The sequence below is a fragment of the Patagioenas fasciata genome, chromosome 1, assembly GCF_037038585.1.
Source record: "Patagioenas fasciata isolate bPatFas1 chromosome 1, bPatFas1.hap1, whole genome shotgun sequence".
Taxonomy (NCBI): domain Eukaryota; kingdom Metazoa; phylum Chordata; class Aves; order Columbiformes; family Columbidae; genus Patagioenas; species Patagioenas fasciata.
This window is the reverse complement of record NC_092520.1, coordinates 140834680-140858141: the sequence shown is the minus strand read 5'-3', so window position 1 is coordinate 140858141 and position 23462 is coordinate 140834680. Positions and strand designations below refer to the sequence as shown.

Sequence of the window (23462 nt, the reverse complement as noted above, 5' to 3'; positions counted from 1 at the left end):
AGGGCCGGAGCATGCTTGATTGCACTTCAGCCCAGCATTGGTAGATCAGTACGGGAGTGGTGGAGGTTTGACATATATTCCATAAGGACAAATACTTAGAATTATTTACTTTCCATACTCCAGAGAGGCAATATCAAGCATATAAAAATGTCATTTCTTTCCAGACCTGGAAGTGAGCTGGGGGGCCCATCAGTAGCAGAAGGGTACAGTGGGTCTTGGCCCTCACCTGCCGCATCCTTCCTTAGGAGCACAGATCCTCCTACTGGGGATTTCCAATGAAAAGGTTATAAGACTTTTATAAGCACATGCTGTGTTTCATTCATCTTGTTCTCAGAAATGGTTGGATTATTTTTGCAGAGACATCTTAAAGCTGATACTCAGCATAAAAAGTTCAGGTCAAAATGGTTGAAGTCTGGCAAAATTAGAAGCAGCTGTAACAGCATCCAGCAGCGGGGAGCATCAGCCCGCTTTACGTATCATTACCTGCTGTACTCCTCTCCAATTTGCCAGTTCTCTAACCACATATTTCTTACCTATTTGGAATGCATTAGGAGCTGCAATGCTATGGAGTGAGGTGGGACGGCAGCAGATGCAGCTGCCGGCGGCACAGGGACAGGCTACCTCTGTAGTCCTGGCTCAGCAAGGCCCTCCCAAGGAAAGAGGGACCCACATTGCGGCACTTACCTGTGACCACCCTCTACCTGCTCCGGGTCCCATAATCAGCCCCCAGCAGCTGGCAAGTGATGAGCCAGGCCCAGCCTTATCCACCATGGATTTTGTGAGGAAGTCAGCCAGCAGCTACATTTTGTAAGCAGTGCATGGCTGTATAACAGCCTTTAAAGTCACAAAGCATAACTGGCTTGGATTGAAAGCTGAAGAATAAAGCTTGCAAGCCATAGATCACAGTCAAATAAAGAAGTTTTCTTTGGATGGTTTTCAACTGCCAATAGCGTAGCTCCACTAAATTAATCTTATTCCTGGTTGGCATTAGCAAGGGCAGAACTACAGCCAAGTAACATGGGAAGTCACAGACACAGAGTCAGAAAAAAAAAAGGTAGGATTTAACCTTTTTCATAGTAAGAGAGAAATTCACCCAAAGTCCACCAGGATGTGCAGGCCTGCTGGAGGGAAAGTGCATGTGCAGAGTGTGTGCAATGCCAACAAATTCAGTGATCCTTATAGGCTTAAAAGTGCTTATGTAAAAAAATGAACCTATGGCAATGGTTCGTCTTGTGTGAGGTGTATAACTCTTGGGCTGTCTCTTTTCTGTGTCACAAGAAGCCTTGGAGTCTGTTTTGAAAAATAAGTTTTAGATTTCATTTCATCTGCATCCCAAATGACAGCTTTTTACTTTACATCAACAGATTCATTAGCCCCTCCAATCAAGCAGAAAGCTCGTTTTAAAATTAAAGATGCAAAGTGCCATTTGCGGCCTCGCAGCAAGGAAAAAACAAAAGATTCTGGGAAGCAAGCTGGTTTAGGTATGTGTTTTCTTCTAACATGTAAACAGCATTCTATTTTTTTGTTTGTTTGCTTGCTTATTTGCATATTTTATTTTCATAGTGCCCTGGGTTTGGATCTAACAGTGCTGAAATATCACCAGATGCTTTGAGAATTCTTTGTTCAAAAGTACATGAGTTTGGAATTAAGCTGATCCTTTTGCTGGCATTGGTAATGGTAGAAATATCCTGATACAAAAAGCTATGACCAATGCAAAGCTATATGAAACAATGTCGGTTTGGTTTGGTTTAGTTTCACCAAATGAAATTTTAAAACTGATACATATTTAACAGATCTACATGACATTTATTTCTTGTCTTTCATCCCCTTGGTATCACAACAGGGACAATTAAAGAGTGTTTGTGTGTTATCATTATGCAATTCCACAGCTTAAAATACTTGAAGTTCATTTAACTCAAAATTTGCTGGATTTTAATACACAGTACTGATATAATTGCAACAGCTCATATTGTTGCCTAAAGCAACTTAGCAGATTACAGCAAACATCTGCTGTTGATGTATCTTCTGTTGTGAATCTGTTTTACCACCACTTTTGCTAGTGAGTAAGGAGTCATAGGTGAGCCCTGAACAGAGAAGAGTAAAAATAGCTATCCTAAAAAATTGCTAATGGTTTAAAGATTTTACTTTTAAAATTGGAACTCATATTTTAACATTACCCTGCAATCTAGACATTTATCTCTCAAATTTCCTAAGTATTACTTTTAAACAAGTCTCAGTTGTCAAGATGCTTACCTTGTCCTTATATATTGTCTCCTGTTTTTTTAATAAGAAGTGATTATCCGAATAACATTTAAAGTCACAGAAGTTAAAACTTTTTTTGGTCCATACAGTCACTGCAGGAATATATTTCTTGGATGCATTTCCTTGTCCTTTGCTTGCTTTGCTTTGCGTGTGTTATGTCATCTGAAATTCTGGGTCTAACAGTAAGGTCACACGTAAGTGACGAAGGCATTCAGTTCCTCTGCCTTGTGATAGGACAAGAGGAAATGGCCTCAAGTTGCACCAGGGAAGGTTCAGTTTGGATATTAGGAAGAATTTCTTCATGGAAAGGGTTGTGAAGCACTGGAACTGGCTGCCTAAGGAAGTGGTCGAGTCACCATCCCTGGAGGTGTTTAAAAGGTGTTTAGATGTGGCACTTTGGGACATGGTTTAGCGTCAGACTTGGTAGTATTAGGTTAACAGCTGGACTCGATTATCTTAAGGGTTGTTTTCAGCCTAAATGATTCTACGATTTCCCCTCAGATAAAGCTTTCCAATGTATTTTCATAACTTCACAATCAAAGGCTTTTAAAACTTTGATATTGGACGGTTGTCATTGCTGAAAGAGATGGAATACCAGCTGGTAGTTTCTAGAGGCCCAGGCCTGCCACTCTTAGGAATTTATGAAAATTTACTCTCTTGCTTTGTTTAGCCATCAAATGACTGTATTTAACATTGCTGATCTTAACTAATTTCTGCAAAGAGCTTGCTAATCCTTATGCAGAAAAGAGACAGGCAGTTATAGGCATTAGAGGTACCACTGGGCAGCTGAGCACCACCGCACTGTATTTTTGCCTCCTGAGTCCACTAGCAAAATGAACAAACCCAAAATTGCACAGAGAAGGAGGTGTCTAACAACACATGTGAAATGTTATAATGCCTGTCACTGCATTCATGATAACCCAGCTGAGATATCGCTTATTAGCCTGTCACTTGCTGCTTTGCTACTTGATTTCTTTTCTGTGTTGCTTCTCTTATGCAAAGGAGGTCAATTCCCTTGTACAGACAACTGCCAAGTGACGTTCGTGAATCTCAAGTGTGATTCCTCCAAGAAAAAACGCCGAGGCCGCAAGTCACCATCAAAAGAAGTGTCCCATATCACCGCTGAGTTTGAAGTGGAGATGAAGTCAGAAGAAGTCTCAGGTTTGTGGATGAGCTGTCTGTGGAGATAAATCAGAATTCAGTTCCTCAGAGTGTTGCTAGAATCTCTTTGATGCTGTTTCATCAAGCTGCCATGCAAACGTTTTAGCATAAGCCTCATTCAACAGCCTTGCCAAACTCAGAGTTTCAGAGGTTTAATTGAAAGGAGTCAGGAATGAAATTAAGCCAGAAGAACATAAATTGAACCAGCAGCAAAATTCCTTCAAAGCCTCGAGTTAAGTCATGTACTTCAATTTAGTCTGATTTCTTTAAACAGCACAAGTGCTAATTGATGCACAGCGAATATAAGGATTAGGTAGAAGTTCTGCAATAATGACGATAAAAATATCCTCCAAAATGTAAGTTGCTGAAACTTCAGTCTGAGAATCAAACGTTTTTATCACACGTTCGGAAAATTAATGGTTTCATAACAAACCTCAGGAAGAAAGAGAATTGCTTCAAGTTATTAATGAGATGCAATATTATGCTATAAAATCCAGCCAAAGAAAACGTGGGCTGAATTCTATAAACATGTCAGTCCTCGAAGGCAGGTTTCTTAACCCTGAGGAGTACCTTAGTAGCCAAGTGACTCAAACAGTAATTGTGCCAGGTAGCACCTTTCTTTGTGTTACTCGGGTATTTTGGTCAGGGAAGTGTGAATAATTCCTAATCAACTCAGTAAAGCACGGGCAGAGAAAATTCAGCAACCTTAGTGGTGGTAGACTGAATGCATATCTGGAAGTACCACACAGCGCTCTGCTCATGCACTCAGTATAACAAGATATCAATGCCTAGTCTGCACTTATTACAGGCTGTGAAACTCAGTTTGATGGACCTCAGTGTACTGTCTTAGCCCTTTAAAGGGCCTGATTTTGAATACAGTGAGCTGCTTCTACAATTTATATGGAGAAGGCAGTGAAGCAAACAGAGGTGTTGTAGTGTGATGCAAGCTAAGCTTTTTGTGAAGCACCTCTTTTTAAACATGAATCTCAATTGCTTCTAGTTTTCTTATCATTTCCCATCTAGACACCTGTAACATTGACTGTGTTCGGAAAAGGATGGAGCAGAAGCTGCAAACTGCAATCAAAACATTGAGGAAATCTATTAATAAACAGCAATTTTACATTCAGTTTTCTGGGACAGAATATGAAGTGGCTCAGAAGCCAGCTAAAGCTACTGAAGGGCATGAAGCGTGCAGTACAGGGCAAGTGCTGCAGGAGGGAAAATGCGGTAAGTCCCAACAACTCTATTCAGCTATATGCCCCAAAACAAGGAATTCAAAATGTACTTGTCCCTAGTGAGCTGGGCAGCAAATCTATGAAATAACACAAGATTTAGATCAATATTATGCAGCGTGTGTGCATGGACCACTGGCAGTTCATAAGACTTTGAAGGGAGTTCATTAAAGGATTGCAGGAAAACAAAAGCAGCATATGTATGCATACATTCTCATGCTGTCAGCTGGTATGTATCAAGGCCTGCCACAAGGCGATGTTGGCAATTAGTTCCCAGTTGCTCCCAGCATCTTAAGAAAACGCAATTACAATTCTGTAAAACAACAAAATGCTGTTTGCCTAGATGCTGTGTGTTCACTTTCATATAACCTCTCTTATTCTCCTTGTCACCAAATAATCCATGACCCATGGATATATTTATATGTAACACTCAAGACATCCGATAAAAAAAGAAAAAATTATAGAATTCTATTTTAACTTATGTAGAATACCGAATTTCTTTAACCCTTTTCCGAGGTTATCAGGGGGCAAGGTGCTAATCCAAACCTATTACTGGCAGCTCTCAGCACTGCAAGCTTTCTAATCACTTAGAGTGCACTTTTCAAAGTCAGCGTATCTATTTTTCCAGCATCTTTTGGATGCCAGGTAGTTTACAAGCAAGAAAAAATAGCTAAGTGCAGACCTGATAGCTGCCCCTAATGATTTGGTTCAGAGGCTGTTTTCATCATACAGGAACAGTGATTTAGAAACAGTATTGAAAGACTGTTGCTATTAGTGTCTAGAATCCCATACATTTTAACTATATATATCCAGCATAGAAAAACATTTAATGCAGTTACATGCTTTGTTGCAGCAAGAAAAGCATGTGGATTCATATCTGTACTTCAAATGCTTTCTGGTTGGGGTATTTGAGTGTCAAGAAACATAACACAGGATATATTGCTCTAAAACTGATCTGAGGCAACAGATTTTTTGCAGTTGTGTTCCATAAAACCAACACATAAATGCACCTAGTGTAAAGTAAAACCTCACATCACTTCCCATACATTATGGACCACTGTCTTAATTAAACTGCTAAACACTGTTTTAAGACTGCATCAGCTTTATTAACAACGTATGTCTGGTAGGCACTTCAGTGCAGTACAATGCCATTTAATGGCTTAAACAGTAGAAGAAGGACTTCACCCTGATGTAAATTGACCTAGACCACAACGGAGATCGGCCTGTTTACATCAGGTGAGGATCCCAGACTAACATACGGAAAACATACGCCACTGTAATACTGGGGCCAAAGAGATCCATCTTTTCTAACTGTTTGATATAAAGGCAAATGCTGTGATCAAAATGAAAGTCCTTATGTAGATTCCCCTTTTCTTTTCTCAGTTACCTGCAGCACGGGCACCTTTTATAGTGGAGAGCATAATCAGTGCATTCCTTGCTCACCGGGAACATACCAAGACACAGAAGGTCAGCTTACCTGTGAGCCTTGCCCAAGTAACGATGGACAGGGAGTAGCAGGCGCCCGGAACGTGTCAGAATGTGGAGGCAAGTTTAATTTGATGATAAAAGGATTAGGTGTTGCCACACAGCCTGTGAGGCATGGAGGCTAAAAGAGGGGAGAGCCTTCCACACTTCTGTCTTGTAAAGGTAACAGAAGAAATCTCTGTGCACTTACAAGCAATACACAAAATGTTTTGGCTTGTTCCATCCACTGACATTGCCGACAAGAAGATGAGACCTGCTGCAGCAATGTGAGTTATGGTATGGAAATGAGCAAGCAAAGCAAAGCACTTTGCTTCAAGTCAGGTATGGAATCTGGACATACTTCGACTTGTCAGGTATATTGTGAGCCAAAGGGATGGATTACTTTCAACTGGTATTGGTGAGTCTAATGCTGATTTAATGTTTTGCATGGGATGCAGTTTACCTGGCATAATGGGCAGCAGTCATAATTTTGAGATAGTTATGCTGCAGGAATCTGTAACCTGGACTCAGGGCTAATGACTACAAGTTTCAACGCTTCTTGAATTCACTGTAGTGAATTGGCAAGTGATGTGGCATCTCTGACTCAACTGAATTAGATGATAATTAGGATAATACCTGGATTCAAAAGAATGCTGTGAAGTTCTTTGTTTATTCTTCTACTGTAACTTGATCAAGGTTTTAAGACACAACTGTTCATTATTTTATTTACCTTATTTCATAAGTAAAATCTAGTTTATAGCAAATACATTATTTGACTTTGAAAGAAATCTGTTGTATCTGCTACACAAGTTCTAACTTCAAAACTCATCCATATGATTTACGTTAACGCTTCCTTCACAGATATCTAGAGAGAGCACACAATGAATGACACTTGAGAAACTGTCACTTTTTCCCTGTCCACTGAATAAAAAAATGATTCTAGTGTCTCCAGTCCAAATGTACAGTAGATTTTGCTGATTTACTGTATGAAGGAACTATCACAGAAAAATCCTTGAGATGCTTGTGCATCTTTGTTATGTTGACTTGTATTTAGCCAAAATCCAACAAGGATAGATAATTTTAAAAAATCGCAGTTTATAAAGGTTGAATTTAGTATACTGACCTAAGCAGCACAACAACTAGGGGAAAAAGACTGTTTTGTTTCAAGGCTTACATAGGAATTTTTGTTCTGCACAACAACAAGAAGAAACCCTTCTGATTATTTTTGTAGAGTGGATCTGCCTAAAAATGTTTGTTGTCAGATCACAGTAGTCAGTTTTTCTCCTCAACTCTCCCCTTTCCTCTTTCTCTGAAAGTGGAAAGAGGAAATATGCTTTGGACTTCATAAACCTCCCTGACAAAGATTTTGTCAAAATGTCTCCAAAAGATCCAACTGTACCTCTTCTTTAAAAGGATGTCTGTAAGCCACACTTCACAAGTGCATAATTTTCATACTAAAATCCAGATCCAAATCCCACTCTTCATGAACTGCCTTAATGTTAAAGTCCAGCAACAACTTGGACCAGACCAGGTGGGTCAGTTTTGCTACAAAAACAATATCAGAATTGCCTTCAAATTAGTAACGGTCGTACTATTTCTCAGAGGTCTGTGTCGCAACAGCCAGCTTGTACAGACATATTCCAGTCAGCTGGGATGTTAGCAAAACTAAATCACAGAGATGCTGGTCCCACAGCTGTCCATAGGGGTTTGACTTTTGTGGGGACAGAAGTTGAACTTCGCTTGTGCTCAGGATCTCTGGTTTATCCTGAGCACCACGTATCTAAGATGCTGGAGGCCCCCAATATTTCCAAGCAAGTCTCAGGGTTCTTAAGAGATCCCAATCCCACCTAGAGCTCTCAAAGCTTTCAGGTTTTCGAGCCATTTGCTCCTGCCTGCTGTTCAGTTCTCAGGGAAGCTAAATTACAAAGTATTGGGATTAGGAAACCTCAGGGAACACATAACATCTCCAAGTGTTGGTCTTCTAGGCTGGGGTGGTGTGAAGACAAGCATTAACGCCATAATCTTGAAAAACCTGACATCCTGATTCTCAGGCAGCTTGTCAAGGAGTAAAGTACCCAAGCTAGCAAGAACCAAGCCAAACGAACACCTATCAGAAACTGCCTGGAGAGCAATTTTAGAAACTACCCTGTGTCTGTCAGTAGACTCATTCACAAAGTGCTTTGCTTTACACAAATCACCCTTTTCTGGCAGAAGAGCTTCTGACAAGCACGAGTTGTCACAGCTACCTGGAAAGCTGCTGGTGTCAGCTATTCTCACAGACAGGGTGCTGGACTGGTCCCATCCAGTCTGGTAAATCGCATGATCTGCTGTTTCCATACCTATGATGTAAAAAAAAAAATTTAAAAAATTACTTCCTCCATAGATTTGGTGCGAATTTTCATTTTTTCCTACAAAGGGCTTTGAAATTCTCAGATTAAAGACTTGGTGAAAGTACAAAGCATTCAAACAACATCTTAATAGAGCGCTTGCAATAAAAGAAAAAGAACAAAAAGAAACATAGATAGCAAAGAGCTTATTAAGAAACCAGATGTATTTACTGGTGATGTTTTTAGGAAGCTAGGAAGCAGTTACAGGAACAATACAAAATTAGCAGGTAAGATAAGAATATGATCTGCAGCTGTCTTACTGTAATGTGTTTAAGTTAAAGGAAGCATTGCTAAGTACTAAGTACTTTGTCCAGAGAAGTCGACTCACTAATACAGATGATCATTTTCAATTTCTAGGGCAGTGTTCTCCAGGGCACTATTCTTCAGATGGCTTTAAACCTTGTAGAGTCTGTCCTCTTGGTACATACCAGCCTGAACCAGGAAGGACCCTCTGCTTTCCATGTGGTGGTGGGCTTGTGACCAAGTATGAAGGTGCTGTTTCCTTTCAAGACTGCGAAACTAAAGGTGAATTTAAAACCTTTCCACAATTCCTGTTCCTGCTGCTTACCCTTTTGTTTATAATCTACACTGCCAAGGGGCTTTGAAAGACTCGAAAACAAATGTAGTCACTGCATGTAGAAACACGGTGTGTGATTAGATTAAATTAAATTAAATGGTGAGGAAATATGTAACCTAGAAACGATCTCCCAAGGTTGTGGAGACTGAACAGGCTTTATGTTTTTTTTGGAATTTACCACAGGCAGGTAGAGAGTCAGTGCTGCAAGTGGTAAGTGAATCAGCCCCACTGCATGGCAAGAAATAAGACAAACTTATATTAGACAGTGCTTTAGCCTTCAAGTCCTGTATATTTTTATTTACCAGATTAAAAAAACTAAACACTACAGAAATTATACAAAGTTAAGGATTTATTGTTAATGAACTAGGCAGAAGCTGTAAGTGTGCAACACATTGCATGGTGCATAATGTCAACTTCCAGTGCAAATGCTGAAGAAGGAATCTGCCCAAATCCATTTTGGTTTAGTTAACAGACACAAATGGAAACCTCTTTCCTGCCATTGGGAAAGGCATTTTTATTGTTGAGGCAGATGTGTATCAGCTTCCACTTATTACAGACTCATTGGAAACCACTGTATTAAATGCAATGAGAGATATATGTGGCACGTGTTACTAGTTCATAAGGGTTTAGCTCTAGTCTTTGGAACATAATTCTAGTTAGAAGGTCCTTTGTCATGGGAAATACGGGAAGCTGGGGTCTTTTTTGCCTTTTATGGCCTAATGAATACATTGCAGAACAGGGATCATGAGATAGATCCAGGGTAGAGGAAAGTTCTGCACCTCAGATTGCTACTTTCTGAAGATAATACACCTCATACCTTACAGTTCATTGTTCTCCTGGACACTACTACAACTCTACAACACACAGATGTATTCGATGCCCTGTGGGAACATACCAGCCTGAGTTTGGTCAAAACTACTGCATCACCTGCCCTGGGAACACAAGTACAGATTTTGATGGCTCCACTAATGTTACGCACTGCAAAAGTAAGTTGCACTTATATTAGTTGTGGGGTGAAGCATCCTCCATGCATCAGTAGAGCACAATATCTTCTATCAGAGTAACTTGACATTTTATAATAATTATAAAATACTAGGAGATATGGTTATGCATACCATTGCCAGGTGATCACTCATGACAGTGAAATCTTCTCATAGGCTCTTTTTGCAGTATTCAGCCCACTATCTTCAATTACCATTTTAAATATCCCCAAGGATTCTAGTGTCATTTTATCTTTATCAACAACTGATTATTTTATGCAAGCAATTTTTTTCATCCCTACCATGCTAATTTAAGAGAACATCTCTGTGATAATTAGGTAATGTCATCTAAAATAACTATTCATGTGCAAGTCTATTGGAAGTTTTTATTCTGATTATGTGCCATGTATCTCTGAAGCCCTTCATCATTTCTAGTATAATTTGAACAAATTAGATACTTGTAAGGAATCTGAAGGAGTTTTATGATTTATCTATAAAAGAAAACCATGTTTGTCCCTTTGCTGTTTTAGATACTCGCTGTTTTCAAACCATTTTCTGATCTTGCATAATTTTTGAGCAAAATATTTAAACATGTATCTAGTTTAACGTGAGTGAGTAGACCTGGAGAGATCAAGCTTAAATAATTTACTGAATTGAGCTTCTGTGGCAAATTCAAACAGGAGTTTTGAAAGCTCAGAAAGTAGAACCTGATCCGTCAGTGGACATTCTTTAGTTCACTTAATCTAAGATAAAGCAAGGCAGATCTGTAATCAAGATAAGGTTGGCTATTAGGATCATCACACTCATTCAGCTAAATCCGGTTAAAAAACAGATTAAGTTAAACCAGAATATCTTCTCCATGTCAGCATCGTCTTAGCAGTAACCATTGTGTGAATACCTCCAAAATGGGATCATGTTTACTTAGCTATGTTCATTTCTTAATCAAATGTTAAAGCAGCCTGAATGAAGCATTGAATCGGTTTATACACCATAGATTAAGGTTTTTAAAATCAGTTGGAGCAGCCCCGCGGATCAAGTATTCCTCTAAAGGCTTTTCATGCTAAACAAAGAGGCAGCTGGAGGAGAAAGTATGCATTTCTAAAGCCACAAGGAGGAGTTTAGACTTGCTCTTGACAGATCTAGAAGAACACATATTACCTAATCAGCTAACACAGATGCTAATTCATGTTTCTCCACAGACCAGCACTGTGGAGGAGAACTTGGGGATTATACTGGCTACATTGAATCACCCAACTATCCTGGAGACTACCCCGCTAACGTTGAATGCATTTGGAATATAAATCCACCCCCAAAGAGGAGAATACTCATCGTAGTACCTGAGATATTTCTCCCAATTGAAGATGAATGCGGTGATGTTTTAGTAATGAGAAAAAGTGGTAAGTTGCCAGACATGTGTTATATAAATATTTATTGCAAACTGACTGAGTGGAAAGTTCATATTGAAGGGATGACTGTCTTCATCTATCCAGTGTTTCTAAATAGATTCCTGAATGAACCGGCACAGCAAGTTAAAACAGAACACTGTGTCAATAACGATTAACAGAGTGATACTAATTATTCAGGTGTCTTGGCTGAATCACAAAGCAGTTAATGGGCTTCTGTCTGGCCCAGTTACCACATGGGATAAATCACTGCCACTCTAGGAGTCAAGAAAGTTATGCTAAGTTATATTGGGAGAGCTGTCTCCCATCACCTGTACAAACTGTGATCTAACTTATCCTTTTCATATATATATATATATGCTGCAGTTTTGCTAAATCTGTTCAGTGACATGGGCTGGTACACACAACACCCTCAAGAAATCCAAAGTTTTCCCAATTTTTATGGAGTGGGGCTTGTGTCGTTGATTATGAAGTTAATTCAACAGCATCTGAAGTTAAGACACCAATGAGGTGCACTCCTTCTTCAGTTCTATGTAGGCATCCAGCTTCTGGTGATCTGTTGCTAAATTTCCAAGAAGCACCAAACCTGAAAGCCAATTGTTTATATGGAGCTTTATTTAAAACAGCATATTTTACTTGCTAAAACTGTGTATTTTATTTGCTAAAACAATTTTCACAACTTTTTATCCTTGAGGGATTGTGTTGACATCTCTGTGTATCAGATTAGTACATGAAGAAACGTCACCGTAGATGGAAGGAAATGATATCTGTCCAGATCAGTTTTTTAAAAGCAAACCACTTACTGCATCAAAACAAATCAGTCATCCTCCTAATCCCAAACTGTGGTTCCAACAGTGAGTAAAGGCAGGCACATCAGGGAAAAGTTTGACTTTCACTTCAGTACCCATAACAGTACCAAAACAACAACAACAACACTGGAAAATGAGGGCAGTTTTTCAGATCTGTGATTTGTGATCCTCGTATGTTTGGCATCATAAGAGTAGATCTTCCAAAGATTCATCATAGTTCATGTAAGGTCAGCTGCTAGCATTACTGATGGCAGTTGCAGAGTCACATTTAGATCCACTTTCTGCACTTCAGGAATCCAAATCCCATTCAATTCAAAAGGTCTCTTTTTGCTAACATTGTTGGAAGCTGATTCAGCCCTAGCAAGTACAGATTTTAGGTTACCCTTGTTATTTTCCCTCATTAACCTGTGGCTATGGGGTGTTTGTTTTGTTTTGTTTTAACTAGGTAAGAAGCTATTTTTTCCTTTTGTTTGAAATTCATTTCAACTTAGAGGAGCCTCACAATACATGGATAATGATTTGAAGCCAACCTACACCCTCCATCTGTTATTTATGTTAGGGGCAAATGGGGGGTCTTTCTGGTTCCCAGCTATCAGCTCTGTTTCAGTATAGATAAATGACATTTTCTTCTCAAACCTACAGCCAGGTATTTTGTGCTGAGAAGTGCTGGTCCATTGATCCCAGTAAGAAAGGGCACTTAGACTCTGGAAGGTATAATTTAAAATGTTATCTATTAGAAGTATCATTATAAGGACAGAATAGTATAGATAATCCTACATCCCTTTAGATGGTGGGAACCACAGGCATCAAACAGGCCTCTGATCCACACGCAGCATGCTGGGCAGACTGTCGACAGAAGAGATTTTGCCCTTTCAGTCATTCAAGCCATTACAGGCTTTTCTTACAAGGAAACAACTGTATTTATCATTTCTACTGTCAAACAGAAACAATGTTCTCATGAGAAATTCTTGCTGCACTTTTAGATAAAGGCAAGGACAGGCAGTAGCACAATCAGTGGTACCAAGTGGAACCTGCCTGCAAGTTCCTCTTGTGAGAAGGAGCAGCCAAGGTTATCCTGCAGTTGTGGGGTTTGTGCCGCACAACACAGGCCCGAAGGCCACACTGGGCGTACAACCCAGCACAGGCCTGGCCATACCCAGGTTAACTGTTCTGTGGTTCCCTAACCCTTCGGTGCGCAATGATCTTTCGGTCAGAACCATGACACCGGGCTCTTACATTCTCATAAGTGGTTTATTGCTCTCAGCTGAACTCCCCAAAGTGAGTGTGGTACAAGCTGGTTACTGCATCTACCTGAGGTGCAGCTGACTTGTTCTTTACCTGTCTGGGCCCAGCATATGGGAACCCTGGAATTCAATGCTAGAGTCATACACAAAATAAGTAATATTGATAGCAATTTTATATAAAGAACATTTATTTATTTAACCTTCTTTCTAGCTTCTCCTACCTCAATTACTACATATGAAACATGTCAGACTTATGAGAGACCTATTGCATTTACCTCAAGATCAAGGAAGCTCTGGATTCAGTTCAAGTCAAATGAAGGAAACAGTGGCAAAGGATTTCAGGTCCCATATGTGACTTACGATGGTGAGAAAGGGATTGTTTTCCATCTGTGTGTTATATCTGAATTCCAGAAAATTATCCTTTAGAATCTCTTTTATGTTGATGACAGGGAGAGAAGAATGAGGAAAAACTTGATGTAGTTCAACTTTTAGTCCATTTAATTACTTTAAAACTGGTTGCAAAGACTTTGAAATGATGCCTAATTTTATTCTTATTACTTTTTCTGATACTTTAGGGTCGGGCAGCAAATTACACAGAACTCTTTAAACTTAATCCTTATCCCACTGTATTCAATGTGACTCCTTTTAATTGGCATTTATCCCATGCATAATGAGAATAACATTGGCTGCCGTGTACTTTAGGAAACCTCTTCATCAAGTCCTACTGGTAACCCACAAAAATTTGAAAAGTATAAAGTAATAAAGTCTGAAGTCTAGAAGAAAAAAACAATGATGCAAAAGAAATATTTTTTCAGTAACCACTTCCATAAATCCACATTTTAAACCAGTCTGGCTTGTCATATAAATTATGCTTTAAACTGTGTATTTTGGACATTGAGATTATTTCCGTTTTAACAAAACTAAGACTTTTCTGTGATACCTTTGGCAGGCTGTTAGTCCGTCTCTCTTCCAAACACCAGTGCAATGTTGTGAATGATGAGAAAATCTCTATTAAGCTGGTGATTCAAGAATCAAAGTGAGAGCTGTTCTCAGGGCAGAATACAAGGATCCATTCCTGACTGTGCTGCTGTGTAACTCTTGACAGTGATTTCATATCCCTGGCCAGGTTTCTTCATCTCTAAAATGCAGAGAATAAAGCATTATTATCTGGAGGGAGTAGTTTTCTGTGGATAAATTAGTATTTGTAAGGATAATTCAAAATTACCAGTCTAAAGCAGTACAGAATGTTAATGTGATTAGACTACAGTATCTTGAGTTACACTGAATAATAAACTGAATGCTACATTTCTCCACTCTGTCTTGAGGAGGAGGTCTGGGTATTATCCATCCAAAGGAGGTCACAAACAGTCACTCAACTGATCTTTATTTTTCAGAGGATTACCAACAACTAATAGAAGACATTGTTCGAGATGGACGATTATATGCATCAGAAAACCATCAAGAAATCCTAAAGGTAAGAAAGTTCTGCTTTATCTGAGGCTAACTAAGAATTCCTTTTACTAAATATTTTCCCGAGATAGTTCTCATTGCTCTGATAGGGTCATAATATTTAAACCTCAAGCGTGACCCCAAATTAAATTCTCTGCCTTCTGAGGTTTATGCTGGTATTTGGAGCAGCACGAAATCAGTAGCTCAGCTGGGTTGAGCACATGTGTACATCTTTGCTGAATCAGGGACTGAATGAAATGTACGCTAATGTGATTGTATGTTAGCAAAATTAGTCAAGGAAGAATGAAGAACCTGTTGTTCGAAGAGCCTTCTTCAGCCTCCGTCTGCCATGTGTTTAAATGAGTCATTAAGTTAGAATTTCCTGTGCATTAAAAAATGTGTTTATTTAAATCACTGTTCTGCCTCAACAAGACATAACCATAATGTACCATTGTAAGCTGTCTATGAAACAGTTTTCCAAAGGCACAAGCAACGCATTGGAGGCAACTGGGGAAGAAGGCTGCTGGGCTGCCACCTGTAACAACTAACTGGTTAAACCTGAAAAGAAAAAAAAAAAAAAACAACTGCTCAGAAGGCAAAATTCAGCCTTGTAAATGTACAGCTTGGAAGGACAGGAGCTGATGCACAGCCAGCTCCCCTGCCAGCCCTGCTCCAGCCCTGCCAGTGTCCTCTCACTAGAGCTTTGAGTCTGCGCAGGTCCCAGCCACAGTGTATACGGTCAGGCACGGGCTCAGTTGAGGCCCTGAATCAAGGCTTTACCAAGGTACAATAGAAGGTCCTTAAAGAGCTCAGCATCACAGAAGAGCAGCCTTCTCTCTTCTTAATGGAGGGAAGGCCCTGGACAGCAGCGTGAAACAGGCTGGGAGGGCAGTCAGAGGCAGTTTGCAATTCTAATGCCCACCTTCTGCAGCTGGTTTGTGTTAACCCAGCACCTCCACTCTCAGTTCAGGACCTTCCAAGAACATTAATTGCCAAAAAAACATCCGGCACGATAGATTCATCAGTATAAAAATCTACAGCAACATGGAGTAGTTTCCTTACACTGATTTACCCAAGTAAAGTTGTGCATGTTGTTAAATAATTTTGACATTAAATCCAAACTATATATTTATCCAATATGTATGTTATCTCCCATAGGACAAGAAACTGATTAAAGCTCTCTTTGATGTACTGGCACATCCACAAAACTATTTCAAGTACACAGCACAAGAGTCAAAAGAGATGTTTCCAAGATCATTTATAAAGCTACTGCGATCAAAAGTTTCCAGATTTCTACGACCATACAAATAGTCTAGTGGTATTCAATTTTGGGTTACTTTGCATTCCTGTCAAATATTGTCTTTCCTCCATAGTAGAAACATTTGCTAATTTGAAGGCTCTTTTTTGCAGTCTTTGTTTTCAATTGTATATTGAAGAATCCCTATAATGTTTTATTAATATAACCATTAAAAGCCAATGTTCTGAATGGGATTTTTACTACAAAAAAATTTGTGCATCCTCGAGTGCATCTAGTTGAAGATCCAAGTTTGTGTCTGCACTAGTGTATCTTCACTTTCCTTTTGAAATTACATTATGTGAAAAATATTCTTTCCAGCTTTTTTACTTTTCATCAACAACAACGTTCATCAAGGCAAAGAAGGAATCTATTCAAATCTGATGAAACTACCTGCAGATAAGTTCTGTTGTAGAAAGAAGTATGTAGTATAAATAATATTTGGATTTTGAATTGCACTTGAAGTTTATATTTGAATCTTTAGAAGAAAACAAAACAATCTAAATTTTGTTATTTCTTATTTGTGGGTTAGCGGAAGTTCTGTCCAAGTAGAAATCAAAAGGGAAAAAAAAGAAGAAAGAAAAAAAAAAAAAGAAACAGATGTATAATTTTGTTCTATGAATTACTTAAGATTGAGTCCCATGCCCTAATGTCCGAGTGTTTTTATCTGTCCTCTTCTAAACTTCTTCAGAGGTTTGCCACTGCCAATTACTCCATTGAAACAGATTTAGCTCTGGATTTCTATAAACCAGTTGGTCCCTTTGAAGGCATTTACAATAGGATAGGTGAGAAATGAACAGCAACAGTAGTAGTCTTGTTTTTCTTTCTGTTAATAGAGCATCTAAGTAAGTACAATATATAAATATATAAATATATACTTCTATTTGTGGGTACATTAGTAATGTTATCTTTAGTAACTGTAAATATTATTCATGCTTAAATCTTTACTCCCACACACCCTATTTACTCGTATCTATTTGTAACTTTGCTTAGATGATTAAATGACTTCTCCAAGTGCTTGTCACTTCCATTAACACCAAACTGAAGCCTGTTGGAGTTTTATACTACTGGATAATGGTTTACTCTGGGACAATCTCTTTCGACATACCTTATTCCAGGAAAAAGAACATCAGTTAAGATGCAACTGCTGTCCAGTAAAGGGTCAGCTCTTGCCTTTTCCTTGGGAACCCCTCACATGCAGACCGAGTTACCCCTGAGGATGACACACGTGGGAAGAGTTCACCAAGGAGGAATTTATGTTAAAGCTGCCAGCTCTAAAATGCTGGGAACACGCCTGTGTCACAGGCCCAGACTCTAAGGAAGGTGAGGGGGTGAAAAGGACCCAGTTTTACAGATGAGTTGGAGGCCAGGCCCTTCAGTCTTTAGAGATCTGGCATTGCCTTTTGTCACAAATTTGCAATCGCAGTGCCCATCAACCGTGGGGACTGTATGGCCTGCAGGAGAGCGTTAGCTGTGCGATCAGGCCTTCCTCACAGAATGACAGGTACTGGTGGGTTTAGATGAGGTAAATCCTGTGTTTCCTGCTGTTTTTTGGCACAGGAGCTAATTTCAATGAGAGAGGAACTAATGTTATTAATATTTCAGCCTCTTTCCTTTTAAGTCCCTTCCTCTTATATATCATTTTCCCTTTTGATCCTACAAGTTTATTACATTATGACATGAACTGTCATGCCAACATCCTTTCAGAAAAAGACAAACATACAGTTTTGCTTCACTGCATTGTATCTACCCTGTCATTTAGCATACCCTTGGACACTCTCAAGGACATACATTAAAGGTGGTTACGGTTAACTTCTTACACTTCATTTTGGCTTTGAGCAAGTAATGTTAAAATTTACAAAGTTGTTTTCTGTTGGCTACTAGTGGTTGAATATGCTGTTTCTTAGAGACACCTTAAGTATTCTGTTGCATTTTTCTACTTGGCCACCTTGTAATTTTGCTTGCTTTCGTTACTTTCTGTTGAAGAGCCTAATTTTTATCTTTCTGTGCCTGAACAGTTTTAACGTAGGGTTTAACAACTCAACTTTTTCACTCACAGATCTTAGGTCTTTGATGAGCTTTCTCTTTAACTTATATGTATATATATTAACCCTCCTTTCAAAATGTAACATAAAAGTCCTGTTTCGAAGGCTGCTAAACCTGACTTTTTGGGAGGATGTTGAAACTACTTTTATTAAATATTCATTCTGTTCAAAGGAGAACATCTCATCAGTCCTAGATTCAGTGCATGCCTGGAACAAAAATAATTACAGGTTTTTATTCCCTTAACAGGAGTTATCTGTAGGAAAAAAAAAAATCTTAAAGAAAACACAAAAATCTTTTTAGGTACTCAATTATTTATAAGTATATAGGTAAAAAGCTACTTCAGCTAAACAGTATTTAAAAGTCTGATAGGTTATCTGGAATTATTAGAATGGGTCAGGATTGCAGCCATTCTACTGAAAGATATGAAGGAAAAGATCTGAAAGATATAGAAAAAAACAACTTCTTTATTTGCTGAACAATTTACAGTGATCTTCAGCATTTCAGACTTCAGTAAGTGAACTTTGGAACCTGATGCTATGCAGTGAATTTAGTAAAATACGTGCTCAAATTTGTGCTTAACAGCTCACATGTTTGGACATAATACCACTGTACAACACTGGTACCAAGCAGGACAGACTTTCTGTCTGGAACAGGCCTGAAAGTAATTGCCTCATGAGTCCAGACACCACCGGCAGCACTGTAACATTTTCCAGATTCTCGGCTACATGGGGAATCCAGTGCCAGATAACAACTACGAGAGGGACACATGCCAGTTGTGGCCACTGCTAGTGGGACCTTGGTAGAGCTGTAAGAGGGGAATCCAGGAGGGACCAGCTGCGTTTAGTTCTGGTACAACTTTCCCTGACTTAAAACCACATTAGACAAAACCAGGGTTTTGTCTGGTTCATCTTGACAGGCAGTCTGAGAGTGTGTGTTAGCTCATGTTCCCTGGAGCCATGGCAAGGCATGGACTCCGCAGTCAGGACAGGGTGCTCAAGAAGTTCTGCAGCAAATTCAGACCTTGTGTTGCTGTAAGCAGTGAAAGAGAATGATTTGGTCTTCAAAAGTATACAGTGAAATGCTTCTGAATATGTAGGGTTTTATAGGTGATACATTTAGAAAATGAGTCAGGTTTGAATGTTTGCAGCTCTGCATAGAAATGCCCTTGGATTTGAAAATTTGTAATGAAATAAGTAATGACAAGAGGTATATAGGACTGTCTGAACCTTTTTCAGCTGATTTGTACAACAACACAGAGTTCTTACATCAGCTCTAAAAGTTAAAAACACTTGGACTTTCATACTAGATTTAGAGTTATAGGAACTCGTGGTCACCAAATAGAAGGTGAGCTCAGTTCTTCATTCGTTAGTATAGGATGTCTTCATTGTCCTAAGTCAGAGAACATTCTGGTGCTACACAATAACAGTACAACAACAAGGAATGTCTTGTATGGAGAAGACAGACATATTTGGGAATCAAAAACCATACAAGAAGTATGGCCGCCTTTAAGATAACCAGCTTTGTGAAATTAATCAATACATCGCAGAATATAAAATTTTGGCTTTTACCCTAAACATGAAATATTGCATTTAAACATATTAAATAAATACAGCCCTGTGTCTGTTTTTATAAAATTGCACATTGTATGCAACAACAGGTTTATGTGTTGTTACAGGAAGGCTGAACAAGTGTCCATTTGTGATTGTGCAATTCCACATCACAAACTGAGTTTTGCATTTTCAATTTGCAAATTCCTTTATGCTTAAAAACTGCACCTGTAGCACTTACTATGTTAAGCCTCTCCTCCTGCTTTAAATACTGCACTTATTTTTAGTGATGGAGTCGTGAATCATCCCTAAAAATTTTGACATGCCACCAAATCACCACCTGTATTCCTGCTGCAGTCCAGGAGCCTGCAACAATCAGAAGTTGCTAATCAAGCCCTATGTCATGCCATGAAAGTGCTCATTAGTGATTGTTGTGGGCAGGGTGCCTGCGTGTGTCATTTGAGTGAAGGAAGCATCAGCTTTCAGCGTTCAGTACCTTGGCACCTGCATCTTGCCCGCAATAGCAAGACTTACTCTCCCTGAAGATTTACCTCATCAAAACTGGATTTAAAGCTGCTGAAGTCTTCTTTCAGCCCATTTTCTTGCCCTGCCTTCCTTTTCCCATCATACATTAGATTTTTACCTGTAGAGCAACTTTTCAAAATAAACTTATTTCCTGGTTATGCCTCCCCTATAGAATAAAGTTAAATCACAGTGTGTTATAACAGCTGAAGATTTAGACTCATCTTTCCTATGCATCAACTTTATACTACTTAAAAGAAGTAAGCTCACTTAAAACCAGCTTACCTAGTAAGCTAGGTTTTGTTTAGTTCAGTTTTAAACTACCTTAAATAAATACAGGCTTAGTCGCAGAGTTTTCAGAGAGTCCTTATTCTGAGTTGCCAGCTGGTTTTGGAAGAGCACAGCTCACCTGTAGCCCTCTGTCTGCAAGCAGAACGCAAGGGTGATGCCACACAAACAAGAAACACCTACCTGCATTCAGCATTCAAAGAGGAAGGTCACACCCCACCCCATACCGCTTTGTAAGCCTGCCCAGCAGATTCAGATTTCTCAGCTCAGTCTTATCAGTGAACAAGCCAGTTTTAATATTGCAAAGAACAAGTTAGGAACTTCAGGAGCAAAAGCAGTGGTATGACTCTGATACAGGAACTGCTGACAGATCCTTACCAGCAAAACCAAACTGCTCTGTGACAGTTCCCATGGCTGGACTCTCCAAATACCTTTGAGTGCTCTTAAGAAAGGAATTGGAGTGAAATCTTCAGCAACTGAACCCAGTGGCAAATTTCTCAGCCACTCAGGGGTTTGGATTTTTCCTTTTCTAATGATAGGAGTGAGCAACACATGCAGTTACTTGTGCCTGTATCTTGAGTTCAAGTAGTTGCATTTTTTTCATAGCTTAAAACCACCAATTGACAGGAACGGTAGTAACTGCAGAGGTTCTATAGACTCTAAATACTTTGAAACTTTAATGAAATAATTTTCTAGGATGAGAGACTGTTGTAAGCACTTGGGAAAGGAAAAAAACTAAAAAAAAAAAAAAAAAAGGAAGAAAATAACCAACCAACCAAAAAAATCCCCACAACTCGCATAAGAATTTATGGAAGAAGGGAGATCTCTATAAGGTAACATGAACTTACTCCTCAGTGTGAGACTTGGATTCAGGGAGAAGTGTCATGTTTTACTGTAACATTTTCCATCTGAATAGAAACAGATTGGGAAATAAACTCTTAATGTCAAAAAACTGTTATCTAAGTATCTGAATATATACAATTCCAGTTTGATATTTCATTTATTTATTCAGTTTCATCACTAAGCTTTTAATCTATGAAATTAATATGTATTATACAAGAGTAAAATGTACAGAAGTACCTTTAGATGTAATAATTTAAACCATCTGTATTCAGAAAGCGGAGATAACAAGTTTAAAGATATACAAACAATTGCAATTCAATTTTAGCTAAATTTCTAAAATCTAGAAAAAGAAGTAGCTTTGCTTAATTAAACTTTATTTTATTGATTGTGAAAATATAGTTTTTTAGAGTTTGTTTTTGTTACTTTTTAATTAAAATTATTTTGTAAATATTGTTCTCTATGTTTTATACCTTAGAAAGGCCATTAATTTGCATTGACAGCAGCAAATACTCCACATGATGCTTAAAAAGGTACTTTAGGAGACTGGGGTGGAGGTGGTCAGTAGTCAGATTCACCTTTCCAGATTACTGCTCCTGTTACTTCTGCAGTCTCAGTGGCATCATAGGAGGAGTTTTCCAGGGCAGTTTAACCTCCTACTTTTCACAGAGTTGACTATCAAGTGTCATTCTGAAGTGCTTGCCATTTTCACAACATATAAAGAATATGTACTTTAAAGCTAGTATTAGTTCTTCCATTGTTAGGATAAGAAACAACACAAAACTCAGAAATAAAAGGGAAGTCAAAAGGTTATACCCAAATACAGTATAAGGACAAGGAAAGGTACAGTATCTCGGTGCTCCTAGGTAGCAGTGGAAGTGATAAAGCCTTGAATTGGATCAGCTCGTAGAGCCTTTTTTAAGCAAAAGTGCCACCGAGGTCAGTTGTGGTTTCACCTGCATAAAGTTCACAGTCATCACAACCGTCATCTGTTAAGCAGGAATTTCTGTTAGACCAGATTTCAGGAGAAAATACCTGGAGCGTAATATTGGCTTCTATACCAACTTGCTCTGTGTAAGTCACTGAGCAAGAGTGACATTTGGAACTAAACCCTTGTAGATGCTGCTGGGACTTCTAAGCTTTATTACCAATGTAAATTATGTACAAACAGCTATTTCCATATGAAATGTACCATGATAGTTTAGAGCAAAGATAGTGAATAACTGTACAAAATTTGATACTTAGAAAATAAAATACAGTGGTCTGGGCTTTACCAATATTTTAACAATACTGTCAGATTTGTAGTAGAAAATGTTGTTGTAAATGTACCTTATAAGAAAATACATTTCCTTTTGCCTCTGTATATTAATAGCTTTGATTTCTATGTCAAAGCTCAAAATGAAGCATGTAATAAAACTTTTGTTAAAATCACTTTCATAATAAACGTAAAATGGAATGGATAGCCCTGCCTGCCATTTATTTTTGTACATGGAAAAGACTCCACTGCAATGTACATAGGAATCAGAAGAGAACACCTCTTGATAGCATTTACATATTTTGGTCTAATTTTCATCTTTTGGCAACAGAGAGCTGCTTCTTTCTCATCAAACAACTGGAGTTTGTGCCTGCTGGGACACAGATTTCCTTCCAAATAGACTTCAAGGAGGGTTTTTCAAAGCAAGAAGAACTCCTGGCTACAGCAAAGCACCATGTCAACATCCCTCCAGCACCTTTAACCATTTCTTAAAATAACTCTGGTGTTATGTATATCTCATACAAGTGCCCTTTCCCACACCCCTCTACTGAAAAGCAGTCTCAAAGAAAGAGGAAGGAAGCTCTCTTCCACTGATGGCCTGATGGGCTGTTCCCACCACAAGCTGCCAAGAAGACCGGTGACTTCCAAACTCACCTGCTGCTTATCCCACTGAGGATTAGGTTGAGAAGAAACTACACTTGC

The 23462-nt window shown here is 38.8% G+C and overlaps 1 protein-coding gene across 7 annotated transcripts in view; it reads left to right on the top strand.

The window, feature by feature from the left end:
- Positions 1-22967, top strand: part of SCUBE1 (signal peptide, CUB domain and EGF like domain containing 1) — a 248528-nt gene extending 225561 nt beyond the window's left edge. For 5 of the 7 annotated variants that reach the window (XM_071816413.1, XM_071816410.1, XM_071816414.1 and 2 more), the window contains 10 exons: positions 1365-1481; positions 3265-3423; positions 4447-4650; positions 6039-6200; positions 8864-9031; positions 9908-10069; positions 11263-11460; positions 13731-13883; positions 14914-14993; positions 16127-22967. In XM_071816413.1, the coding sequence (XP_071672514.1) occupies positions 1365-1481; positions 3265-3423; positions 4447-4650; positions 6039-6200; positions 8864-9031; positions 9908-10069; positions 11263-11460; positions 13731-13883; positions 14914-14993; positions 16127-16279 (1556 nt within the window). In that variant the 3' untranslated portion in view covers positions 16280-22967. The remainder of the gene's footprint in view (positions 1-1364; positions 1482-3264; positions 3424-4446; positions 4651-6038; positions 6201-8863; positions 9032-9907; positions 10070-11262; positions 11461-13730; positions 13884-14913; positions 14994-16126) is intronic. The other 2 variants (XM_065844436.2, XM_065844421.2) reach the window with 1 other exon arrangement.
- The last annotated feature ends 495 nt before the right edge of the window (positions 22968-23462 follow it).